The sequence below is a fragment of the Taudactylus pleione genome, unplaced genomic scaffold (genome assembly GCF_031769625.1).
Source record: "Taudactylus pleione unplaced genomic scaffold, aTauple2 ptg000372l, whole genome shotgun sequence".
Taxonomy (NCBI): domain Eukaryota; kingdom Metazoa; phylum Chordata; class Amphibia; order Anura; family Myobatrachidae; genus Taudactylus; species Taudactylus pleione.
The window spans coordinates 17972827-17986536 of NW_028284773.1; the positions used below are offsets into that span (position 1 = coordinate 17972827).

At 46.5% G+C, this 13710-nt stretch overlaps 1 protein-coding gene across 1 annotated transcript in view; it reads left to right on the forward strand.

Annotated features, from left to right (window-relative positions):
• Positions 1 to 13710, forward strand: part of LOC148508326 (T-kininogen 1-like) — a 133435-nt gene that overhangs the window by 19058 nt on the left and 100667 nt on the right. The window contains exons 5-6 of the mRNA XM_088444772.1: positions 4118 to 4228; positions 5462 to 5546. Coding sequence (XP_088300898.1) covers positions 4118 to 4228; positions 5462 to 5546 — 196 coding nt within the window. The remainder of the gene's footprint in view (positions 1 to 4117; positions 4229 to 5461; positions 5547 to 13710) is intronic.

Genomic DNA, 13710 nt, shown 5'->3' on the forward strand with positions numbered 1-13710 from the left:
AAAAGATTTATTTTTTTTTAAATTATATTATTAGCTTTTATTTTTTTTACACTGGGCACCCTTGGATGAGCACCCCTGAAGGACACAGCAGCCATTTGAGGGACGGACAGAGCACCCCTGGAGGACACAGAAGCCCCTTGATGGAAGGACAGAGCACCCCTAGATGGACAGAGCACCCCTGGAGGACACAGCAGCCCCTTGACAGAGCACCCCTGGAGGACACAGCACCCCTGGATGGATACAGTACATCTGTTCACTACACTCTCCACAGCCAGAGTGAAATGGTTGCCGATGACCGGGGACCTTTATAGATTCCAAAACCCGTGAGAATCCGACAGCGGGAGTATGACATTTTTCCTAATTTTGGATTCCGAATATTCAGTAAAGCAGTATTCAATTTGAGGTGAAAAGTCGTTATCGGCGATAATTTATCGCAGATGATGTCATTTTTGCCTATTTCAATTATCCCCATATTCAATTACATTGACTCTTTTCGCCGGTGTAAAAAAAACGGAATAATTTTTCGCCAGCTAAAAAAAAGTGTCGAATTGGGGTTTAGGGGTGCAGGCTTAAAATAAATAGCCTGCACCCTTGGGAATGCCCTCTAAAAACAATCTGTGTAAGAAAAAAAGTTTAAAAAAAAAAAATCAATATTTTAGGGCACCATGTGGCATATGGGGGGGGCACTGTGTGATAGGGTGCCAATTTTATTGGAAGGGGGCACCACATGTCGTAGGGGAATATTTACAAAAGATTGATTTTGGTCGATTTTGGATTTTGTGTGTTTTTGCATTCGATTTTGAGCATCAGAGATTGAATGAGAAAATGAATATAAAACTGAATAACCTTCAAAATCGAATATATTGTCTAAACATCGGTACTTTTACATAGACCAACATAGGATCCCCTTATTTACAAATATTTGAATTGAAAATCAAACACAACATCCCCAAATAATAGACCTGCTTCATGCTGGCAATTTTGGCAGGCTTCTTTTTTGAGTTATGTGTATGAAAGTGAGCTGTGTGAGCCAGTCCTGGTTGTGAATATACCGTAAAAAAAAGACGTAGGGGTCCCCCATATTTTCAACAACCAGCACCGGGCTCTTGAGTGTAGTATGGGTGTATTACCACAGCAGGGGGACAAGCTTCACGGGGTCTCCCTGCCAAAGCATTCATAACCCCACACTAGTCAGCCCAGGCCAGGAATTCCTGGGGTAGAAGAGGATGGAACACCGGGGACAAGGTGAGTAAAGTGTGAGTGTATTTAATAAATTTATACTTTCAATGGTGTGTGAGTACTGTCTTGCTTTTAATATTTCTTTTACAGGGAGACTATTGGTACTAACAGGTGCGTAACTACCATGGGTGCAGGGGGTGTGGTTGCTATGGGGCCTGCAGCACCTCCAGGGCCCGCCTTCCCCTGCACCCAGCTCATCTCAGTGGCATTACAAGAAGAGAAGCCACTGATGATTTGTGCAGCAAACTGCTTTTTAGACACAGGCACACTGCAGCCTGTGACTAGGAAGCAGTTTGATGCACAGATCATCAGCGCTGTGGGCCCCCCTCCTCAACACCTGAGCCCGGCGCGCCGTTCCATTTCTCATTCACAAATGCTGAGAGGAGACATGGATGCACGGACCATGGCCACGCCACCTCCCACCTCCTCTCAGTGAGGAGAGATGGAGCGGCACGCCGGGCTCAGGAGGTATGGAGAGCAGGGCAGTGAGGGGACGATGATGGGGGGCATAGCTAGACCTATGGGGGCACTGTGGGAATTTTGCTATCGGGTCCCCATACTTCTGGTTACGCCCCTGGGTACCAGTGGCCCCTTAATGCCCTGCATGCTAGTACTTGTGGTCCTGCAGATACCGGCATGCGGGGGAGGCTTGCAGTGTCCGCTAGTAACCTGTCATTTCGCATTGGCACTGAACACAATGTATAGTGTTTGTCCATGGGATTCCACTCACTTTGTTATTCATTATGCCAGGACAGACTTGCTGGGACTTGTAGGCCACCTGTACAGAATTATTTTAATATTAACCCAACATCCACCGCCACCCGGGCTGTTTGTTCCTCTCAAGGGGGGACCCCACTTTATTTTTGGAGTTCCACATTTCCAAGGAACTATCCCTGGGGCTGGTTGACATTATGGCAGTGTGGGCCAAATGTAATAGGATGAGAGTTTAGAAAATGTCAGAGTTTAGCAGTAAACCCTCACACTTTTTAAACTCTGCCAATGTAATAGAGTCTGAGAACATGCAAACTCGCATGTTTTTAGACTCAAAAAATCTCACGATTTAAACTCTCATCCAGATGTTTTCCCATTTTGAAGATAAAACTCGACCAATGTGAGAGATTACTACGAAACTCACATTTTCTAAACTCTCACCCTATTACATCATGTGGCCCTGTGTGTCTTCCTAGTTCAGCCTGGTGCTGGTTTTTGAATATTCGGGGGACTCCCAGTCTGTTTTTTCCCTCAATTTTCCAATACCAGCCCAGGCTGAGAGGTCCAGGGCTGGCTATTGATTTGGTGGGGGCCCCACGCATTTTTTTTTAAATTAACCATTTATTCTCTCTAACTTTTAGTTGACAGCTGAGGCCATTAAAAATTTATGAAATCTGATGGGGTTTTACACAGAAACATACAACGGGTATCGCTATTACTTTGGAATATACAATCAAATACAATAGTTAATTAATCCTGCATTTCAACCCTGCAAACCATCAGCGATTGGTTTAGAAGTCAAACACGATTCTTAGCAAATTTATCCCCAGGTTCTAAAGAAAGTAACGTTTAGCACCTCTTAATATTTTGGAGGCCTGAAGCTCAGACACATTACAAATTACAATACAGTTTCTCTAGTCTTTAATAAAGAACTAGAGAGGGTTGGAAAATAAATTGTAGTGGATGCATATGTTGGACCCATGCTGTAGCTTAGGCAATTCTCATTGTAAACTGTGGGCCTGATTCAGAGACTTACACAATGCCGGTATTTACGCAGATCAAATGATTGTTTGCCAGTGCGCATGCATATAAGTTGCAATACACACCCACCGCAATTGCTTTGCAATTACGTTCACACAAAGAATCCACTCACAAACTGAGTGACAGGTAGTTAGCGTTTGAAGGAGGTAACGGGGGTGGTCAGAAAAATGCAGGTGTGTCTGGCTGTTTGAACGCTGTTACATGGGCGGGTATGAATTAACCCTTGCGATCCCCTATGCAGCCTGAGAGCTCTCTTTGGATGGTATTCAGTTGTTGCGCCCCTGTACGCGCCCAACAGGAGCTATGTAATTGTTTCTCCTATCGGGCGCGATCAGCTGCTGGCGCACCATTTCAGCTCGCAGCCCCAGTGGGGTGCGAGATGAAATAGGCGAAAAGTGACATGTTTGTGCGCCCAAACATCACTTTTCACGGTCACACCCAGCACTTTGGTCGGGGGTAGCTGCTTTACGCGGCTAAACCCGATCACTTTGGGCGCGATCAGCACAAAAAACTGCAACAATTGAATAGCGCCCCACGATCTCCCGTCACTTTAGATGGGAGAACGGGCGCGCTATAACAATTGAATACCGCCCTGTGTGTCAAGAGAATCTGTTGATGATACTGATATTTTTGCAAGTAAGCAACGTCAAGCGCAGATGAGAAGGCAGCAGTGGGCGTCCTTATGCCATACATTCCTACTCTCCCGGAAGTCGCGGAAGGCTTCCGATTTTTGGGTAACCCCCGCACCCACCCGATAGAGTAGGCATTTCTCCTGCATTCCTGCCCACTTCCTAGTGAAGTGGGCAGAATGGGGAAAATTTCCACGGTGATCGCGGATCCCCGTGTAGAGGGCTGGGCTTAATGACGTGATTCTACAAGAATTGCGTCATTTGGCTCTACTCCCTATTTAAATCTGTGCAAATCACGGCAATTTACCATGAGGGGCGGGGCTTAATTGGGGAGGAGAAAAAAACAGTTGGCAAGTATGCCTTATGCTCCTGTGATCTTAGCACAGTTGCGATCGTATTAACTACCATCTCTGAATCAGGCCCTGTATTTGTAATCCTTCAATGGATAAACTGCCCGTATGTTTCATGCAAAGTAATGTTCTCTACATGTGTTTCAGGTGGTGAGGGGATGGAACTACAATATAAATTACCTTATCAGACAAACAAACTGCTCCAAAACCAACTTTACAAGCAAAAATGTAGCAGAATGCCAAATTGACAAAAATGGAGTAAGTGCCTCTACCGGCGGTAAATATTACATAGCTGAATTGTTGGAAGAAGGCTAAGGCCTTAGAACTTCCAGATCAAATAGAAAAAATACCTTGTAGCACTTGGGGTTTTAGGGTGGTGTACTAGACTTTAAAAATACAGGGGTTCTATTTACTAAGCAGTGTTAGGAGACAGAGTGAAAAATGATAAAACCAATCAGCTCCTAACTGCCATCTCATAGGCTGTGTTTGAAAAATGACAGTTGGTAGCTGATTGGCTGGCACCTTATCACTTTTCACTCTGTCTCCTAACACTGCTTAGTAAATAGACCCCACAGTCTTCCAAGGGGAAAAAAAAGTAATCGACAACAATCACTCTCATTTCCATCTCTACTACTTACACTGGTGGCTACACAGCTGGTGGCCTTGGAAGGTATTTTGTGGACCTGGTTCTTTTTGAGAACCTGCCCTAACACTATGTGTTTTATTTTATTTTCATGAATTCAGGCCAACAAAGCTACATGTAACCTATATTTTGACCTATGGAATGGGTGAACAATATTACAAATTACAGATAGGGTAACATATTTGATTATACAGGTTGTGTGAAAAAATAAGAAAAGGATCTGTCAATGTCATCCTACTTACCTGTTTTCTCCAAGCTTTAAGTGCCCCATACATCAGATGGCCTTTTCCCTGATCCGACCATAACCGCCGATCCGCTGGTCAGAAATGACAATCGGTGGCCATCAATGATCGCTGATCTGTTGGGGAACCTGGGGAAATTCTTCATGTTCATGATTTGCCTTCCCTATCATATTTTGGCCATGATTGGCAAATCAGGGAAATCCAACATGCTGCTTAATGCGTCTAATCCCGGTGCATTTGGGTGCGACATGTGCGAAAAGTAATGGCCACCTCCCAATTAGCACAATAATTGAATATCGCCCATGGTAGCTCGGGCGCGAGAGGGCGCACAAAAACAATTGACTCACCCCTAAGAATTTAATGTTCATGTGAAAAGTAAAGACAAAGTAAGCAATATTTCTAACATACTTTACAATCTCACTTGAACCTATGCAAGTCCTGTACAGCACTTTCAATAGAGTTACAACAGGGACCACAATGAGAATGACCCTCACAAAGAACTGCCGCTAGTGTGACTGTAATTACAGGGGACAACTCCGATTTGTGATAAGGGGAAGTAAGTATCATTAACTAGAAGTAACCCCACTAATGTGTTTTTCCCCCCAGGAATCTGGTGTATGCAGTGTCCAACTGTCTTTGACCCCCAATGGCCAAGTTAATGATCTACAGTTGGAATGTAGATCAAATACTGGTAAGAGACTGCACTGTAACAAATCATTAACAGAATCATTAACAGGTCCTGTCAGAGGCGTCACTAGGGTTGGTGTCACCCGGTGCAGTGCTGCACGGTGACACCCCCCCCCATCCAAAATAAAAATTTGGTACCAAGGTGATGATGCCACGCCCGATATTCTGCGTAGCAGTGCTTAAAGTGGACCTAGAGACGTGGTGGAACAACCCCCCCATTCCTCAGCGATTTATCAATAAAAGGACAGCATGCGCCTTAGGCGTGTGGTGCAAAAAAGGGGCGTGATCTCGAAAGGGGCATTGTCATACAATACTATCCCAAATTCAAATTACTCCACACAGTAGCACAATCTTATCCACATTACACCGCACATAGTGCCCCTGATTCGCATTACACCATAAAGTAGTGTCCCTTATTTATGTTCTGGCACACAGTAGTGCCCATTTTACACAATGACCACATTATTGACCCTTATACACAATGCCCACAGTAGTGCCCCTTATACAATGCCCACAGTAGTAGTGCCTCTTATTCAATGCCACCTGTGGTAGTGCCCCTTATGCAATGCCCCAGTAGTAGTGCCCCTTATACAATGCCCCCTGTAGCTGTGCCCATTATGCAGTTACCCCTTTAGTAGTGCCCCTTTGTGCACTGCCCCCTGTATTATAGCCCTTTATGAAATGCCTCCTGTATTAAAGTCCCTTACGCTGTGCTTCTTATGCAGTGCCCCCAGTAGTGCTCCTCATACAATACCCCCAGGAGCTCCTCTTATGCAGTGCCCCCAGTAGTGCCTCCAGACAGTAGTGTCCTTATACTGTACCCCCAGTAGAGCTCTTATGCAGTGCCACTTTTACAATACCCCCAGGAGCTCCCCTTATGCAGTGTCCCCAGTAGTGCCCTTATACAGTACCCCCAGTAGTGCTCTTATGCAATGCACCCAGTAGTGACCCTTATACAATGCCCGGCCCCAGGAGCTCCCTTTATGCAGTGCCCCGATACAGTAGTGCCCTTATACTGTGTCCTCATACAGTACCCCCAGTAGTGCCCCTATGCAGTGCCCTTATACTGTGCCCCCATACAGTACCACCAGTAGTGCCCCTATGCAGTGCCCTTATACTGTGCCCCCATACAGTACCCCCAGTAGTGCCCCTATGCAGTGCCCTTATACTGTGCCCCCATACAGTACCCCCAGTAGTGCCCCCAGACAGTAGTGCCCTTATAATGTGCCCCCAGTAACGCCCCTTATGCTGTGCCCCTCCCCTGTGCAATAGTACTTACCCCTCTTCACGATGTCCGGGCGCGCATCTTCTTCTTCTCCTCCTCCGGCGTGCCGCATGCGTGATGACGTCACCGCGGCCGGCGTCCAGAGCCACACACAGGCCGCTTTGTGTCTGTGGGTGGCGCTGTACACTGGACGCGGTGAGTGACTCCAGGCAGCGGCGGAGTGCGGTGGTGCCGGGGAAGGGAGTGCGGATGGGGTGCGGCCCGCGGGTGTGTGCGCACTGCTCTTTGGTGTCACCCCCTTGAAGGGTGACACCCGATGCGGGCAGCACCCCCCGCACCCCCTTGTGACGCCACTGGGTCCTATTTATTTTCAGCAATTTGTGCACACTAGCATGCATGTGGTGAGGCACTGATCTCATCATGCGGACCATTCAAATATGAGTTCTGGTAATACAGTATGCCTCTCTCTTGTGTGCATTTGGAACAAAGCTCCTGAAACCCAGCAAATCGAAAGAACACACAGGGGCTGATTCAGAGGTGGATGCTTTGCCGATGTTGGACATAGTAGAGCGATGTTTTGCTAAATCGCCCCATGCATGCATCCCAATTGTGTCCATACAGAGTTGCAGTTGTGCTTTCAGATGCACACAATGGGCCTGATTCAGAGCCGCTCGTAAGCGGCCGCTCGTTCGTTCCGAGCGATGTTTGCACAACTGCGCATGCGTACGGCTCGTAATACGCATGCGCGAACCAGTCAGTGCGGCCAAAAATCGTTTGTTTGCTAAATAGCGAATGCCTGCTATTTTGAGTGACATGAGGAGGCGTATGTGGGTGGTAACAGGGGAAGGTGCTTGAAAACAGGGAGTGGAGATCAGAACGCATGCGTGCTTAAAGGTCAAAACAGGCGTTTTATGGGTGTGCATAATTAAAACAGCAGCGTCATTGACCACGTCACTGGGTTATTTTATAGTCAGAACTGCTCGCAAGATTGTGGTAGGAAAAACCAACCACAAGAATAGCGAGCAGTTCATACGCTGGTCTATGTACTCGATTAATCTAATAAATAGCGGACATGACGTAGGATGCGAGCGGCCAGGGGGCGTAGTTTTCCAAAAAACAACCGCAAGTTTTGTTCGCTCGTTCAGACATAGAGGCGTGAACAGACCACAAAGAGCGAACGGTTCATTTGACTAGCCACCCCTTTTTTGTGAACGAGCGAGCGCAAATAGCGTCCGGCTCTGAATCAGGCCCAAAGAGAAGTGCATTGAAAATGTAGTGGGCATTCCTGGGTGGTGACAGGGAAGTGCCTTAGCACACACACACAGATGGTCTGTCTTATGGACTTGTGATGAGAGTGTCACTGTGTATCAGTGAAAGTGGCTCCATATACAGATAAGAGGCCATACTCAGACAGAGAAACTGCACCTGCCATAGAGATTGTGCAAGTTTTGATGGTGTGACCAATGGTGCGTCTAAAGACACACCAAGCAGTATTACAAGCATGTACGGATGCGGAAAGTGGGTGTCTCAGCCCTTGTGTGTTCATACGCATGGATGTACACCAGGGAAGGACTTTGTAGCGGCATTTGCATAAAGTCGCAGAAAGGACTACCTTCAATTATTAAGGAGGAGGTTGATGATGAGGGTGTTGGTAGAGGAGATTGCATGTGCTGGTCCAAACTGCTGGTAGCTGATACTGGACTGCTTGTTATTAATTTACTAATTATAATTTTGTTAAACAAATTGCATGAACTCGCTACAAATGATGTAACAGGGAGGAGGTGCCTAGATGGTTAACTTCCCTTCCTCTGCTAACTTTGACTTTACAAATGGAACAGATGCCTTCACAACTGTTGTCAGAATTTAGATTAAAATAATTCCACACCCAAGACGTTGCTTTTCTGGCTGTCTTTTTATCATTAGCAAGAACTGCTGCTACTGGTGGCTGATTTACGCAAACAACATCCTCATTAGCGTCAGATAGAACACAAATTTTCCCCTCATCCTCCTTTTGCACTTCCTCCACACTATCATCCTGATTTTCTATTATTTCACCATCTAATACTAGCACAGCCGTCATGGCGTCAGTGATCCGCTGTGCAACTGGGTGACAGCTGTTATACTTACTTCCTCTATCAAAGGATTGTTTAATAATCAATTGTTTTTTAAATTACTAGTAGTAGTAGTCTTCTTGGTCCCTTTCTGGGATGAAAATCCACCCCCAGCATCAGCAGCAACAGGCGTATCCTTCTAAGGAATCACGGATAGGAGAGGAGTTAGTCATGCTTATGAAATTGGATGCAGCAGGACTACTTCCAATCATGATTGAGGATGTTGATTATGCAGGTGTTGGTGGTGGAGATTGCAGGTGCGTGGATCTAACATAGAGAAGGGAGCAGCTAGGTGACGCTGGACTGATTGTTAAGTTTTTAGACAAAGTTTCTGAATTTTGCAAACACTTGGAATTTGATGAATGCGCTGCAAGTGACGTACTAGGGAGGAGGTTCCTAAATGGTTAAGGTCTTTACCTCTACTCACTCTTGCTTGGCAAAGGTTACAGATGGGCTTGACAACTGTTGTCCGATTTTGGGTGGAAATAGGGCCTGATTCAGAGCCGCTCGCAAGCGGCCGCTCATTCGTTCCGAGCGATGTTTGCCCAATGCGCATGCGTACAGATCGTAATACGCATGCGCGAACCAGTCAGTGCGGCCGAAAATCATTTGTTCGCTAAATAGCGAATTCCTGCTATTTTGAGTGACATGAGGAGGCGTATGTGGGTGGTAACAGGGGAAGGTGCTTGAAAACAGGGAGTGGAGATCAGAACACAGGCGTGCTTAAAGGTCAAAACGGGCGTTTTATGGGTGTGCATAATTAAAACAGCAGCGTCATTGACCACGTCACTGGGTTATTTTATAGTCAGAACTGCTCGCAAGATTGTGGTAGGAAAAACCAACCACAAGAATAGCGAGCAGTTCATACGCTGGTCGATGTACTCGATTAATCTAATAAATAGCAGACATGACGTAGGATGCGAGCGGCCAGGGGGCGTAATTATCCAAAAAACGACCGCAAGTTTTGTTCAGACCGCAAAGAGCGAACGGTTCACTTGAATAGCCACCCCTTTTTTCTGAATGAACAACCGCAAATAGCATCTGGCTCTGAATGAGGTCCATAATTCCACACATGAGAAGTGTATTTTTTTGTCTTTTGCCTTGGTATGACAATGGGCTTTTTCATACAAGGGGCAACAACTGTTGCCTGATTTACACAAACATCATCCTCGGCATCAACATCCTCATCATCAACATCCTCATCATCCTTGTTAGTGCCAACTACAGAAATATCCTCCTCATCCTCCTGTTGCAATTCCACAGAAGTATCCTCGATTTCTACATCATGTAGACTTGTGCTGCTCATCCCCATATTTGCAGGGGACACACAAATGGTGGAAGGAGAATCCTCTTCAAGTACAATATTAGAAAGGTAAGGCTCACACATGGCAACCACGGACACACTTGGAATCTCCTCGGGGATCTGTGACTTTTCTGAGCACACAGTTGGTTCATGTGCCTTAGCGATTTCAATTTTTTTGACACTTCTGCAGGGAGAAGGGCTTACATCATCATAAGATGCAGAACCACCAGTCATAAATAAAGGCCAAGGCCTTATCCTTTCCTTGCCACTTCTTGTAGTAAATGGCATATTGCCAGTTTTTTGTTTCTTTGCAGCTAACTTAGGTTTTAATATTTTTTTCTTTAACACTGTAAAACATTGCTTAATTGATTTTGACTTAAGCCCTTGGGCATCAGCTTTGTATAGATGACATTGATGGCCTTGCATCATCATCATGACTGCTGGCAGCAGCTGCAAGACTGGTATGTGGTTCCTGGTCTCCTCTAATTTGATGGTCCACCATAACAACAAACTTACACTGCGATTTGACCGGCAGTGTCACTGAACAATATTTCTTTTGACACTGGGAAAGAGCACCCCTGAATGAAGCAGCAGTCCCTTGATGAACAACACAGACAGCACCCCTTTTTTGGGACAACAAAGCACCCCTGCCGAGTGCAGACAGACCACCTGCAGTGTCACAAATATGTGGATGATAAACTGCGGCAGTGTCATCGTACAATAATAGGCAGCTACGTTGCTAATGCACACACACAAATAAAAAAAAATAGAAAGAAAAAAAGTACTTTTATTTTTTTTACACTGGGGAAGAGCACCCCTAATTGACAGAGCATCCCCTCTGGACAACACAGCACCCCTTTATGGACTGCAGCCCTAGCCTGATGGAAAGGACAACAACACAGCAGCACCCACAGTTAATTTCAGCGGAATCAGAATGTAATACCACCGGCCGCAGCGGAAGCCCGGTAGGGGTGAAGATCTTGACAGCTGATTTTGGTAAGTACCCCTAACCCTACCCTAACCCTCCCTTAGGGGTGCCTAACCCTAACCTTCATCTCTAGTGCCTAACTCTAACCCCCCTCTAAGTGCCTAAACCTAACCCCTCCTTCCCAGCAGCCTAAACCTAAGTCTTTCGGGGGGGTGCCTAACCCTAACCTCCCCCGGGGGTGCCTAACTCTATCACCCCCTTCCCCTAGCCTAAACCTATCCCTCCTGGGGGGTGCCTAATCCTAAATCCCCCCCGGGAGCCCTAAAACCTAACCCTCCCCCCCCCCCCCGTTCGGTATGCTGGGTATCGGCCTCCCAGCGTAGGTCTAATGACAGGCGTCGAGATTTCGACGTCTGTCATGTGTACCTTGCCGGGATTTGACAGTCGGGAAGCCGGAGGTCAGCATTTCGACTGTCGGCTTCCTGACTGCATCCCGCTGCAGCAGTCACTGAAGGAAGACCCCTCTTTATATACTGCAGCCTAAGCCCCTTTATGGACAACACAGCAGCAGCCTTCAGCCCAAAACCCGACTGGGTACACACACTGAGTGATTGACAGTGACTACACGTCTACTAGCTTCTTTCTCCACAGCCGGAGTGAAAATGGCGCTGATCGCGGGGACCTTTATATAATTCAAAACCTGCTAGAATCTGACAGCAGGAGGATGACATTTTGCCTCGTTTTGAGATCCAAGTCACGCTGGAAACCTAGAGCTGCATTCGGATCTCGATCCGGATCTCAAAGTTCGGGTGGGTCCGGTTCTCGGAGAACCGGAGCCACTCATCTCTACAAATCAACTCCATCACTCTGCGTGTATGGGTGATTGCAGGTGGATGCTAGCAACAGTCGCTAGGTTTGAAGTGCTGCACATCAAACCTAGCGCTAACGTTAGCAACCTGTGGTATGCTAATGAAGATAGGAGGCGGGATGCACTAACATAGTGCGGTACATATCGCCAGACATCGCATTCGTACTGATCGCATATGCACTAACTTATGCGATCAGTACCGCAAATTACATCTCTTCTGATAAGAGCTGTCCTTTGCGATCAGCGCTGCTCCCTGGACTTCCGGGTTTATGACCCGGGAACACATTTGCGCATGCGCAGAGTGAAGCTGTGGCCGCGGGGCATGCTGGGAGGGATTCGATCGGATCCCTCATACCAGCGCAATGGGGTAGAAGCCCATAGGCTTCTATAGGGTAACACCAGGAAAAGCTAGTGTTACCCTCCGCATCGGAGCCCCGGCAGCCACACAATAGTGCATATGGAAAATGCTGTAAAACCCTGAAAACTGGGTTTTTATCACATTTTCCATTTAGTGCATCCCGCCCCGGAACAGTGATCATTCCCCCTTCATTAACTCGTTCTAGTGTGTACGAGCAATTCCCATTCTAGTATGTATGAGCAATCCCCATTCTAGTGTGTACGAATGAATGCCTGTCACTGCAGTGTGTACCCACCTTAAGCTAAATCCCAGATCCCCACTGCTGTAATTATTTTCAATTTGTATGCAAATATGTTTCTAGCATCCGTAAAAATGTCAGCAAGTAAAGTCTAGACAGACAATCTAGACTAATCTTAAATTTGCTGATCTACTTGGCCAGCATTAAACTTTCTATTCCCTTGTTGAGTTAGCAGTGTGTTTTGGGTCACTATCTTTCAAGATAACTGTGAGCTGGGATGGGTACGGGATGCCGGCGCTCGGGATCAAAATCCTGATGCCAGCATCCCGACAGGGTTAGGATACTGACACCTGTCGATAGGTATCTTAACCCTCTCCTTACCCTAACCCTCCCCGGTGCCTTAACCTAACCTGCCCCCCTTGTGCCTAAACCTAACCCTCCAGCCCTAGTGTCTAACCCTTACTCTATCCCTAGTGCCTAACCCTCCCCCCAACCCCGCCACTACCTTCGGGATGCGGGCACCAGTATTCAAAGCACCGGCAACCCCTGTGCCCGGGATACTGACTGTATCCCCTGTGAGATGTATCCAGCAGTGTAAAGAGTGAAGAAGTGGAGAAGTGGAGAAGCTGCTCATTGCGATCAGCTATCTTTGAAGTATCATTTATCGAGTACGTTCTATAAAATTATAAGTAGATGCTGATTGGTTGCTATGGACAACTTCTCCACTTGTCCAGCAGCAGTTACGTGAACTCATTTCAACTTATCCTGTAAATTTGGGTATATTAGGATTCAGAAGTATGAGAAAGGAAGCATAGTCAGTTTAGGTGAAAGAAAAGGCGACTGTCCTGGGATAACCAGATCATAAAGGAGCTTAATGTCAGGTTGCTAGACTATTAGTGGATCCGAAGCAGGGACCAAGGTATGATCATGGTTGGAGGGTGTGTGGAGAAAACTAAGCGGATTTCTCTTCATACAGTGAGAGCATAGATAAAAGCACAGAACCCTGACAGTACTTCAGGATGTAACATGGGATGAGCGGAGGCTCAGTAGTAGAATACTCAGGAGGAGGAAAATTCTATAGCAATGTGACCTGTAGGTGACACTAGTGAGCATTTGTTGAGAGGATGTAGAGATACT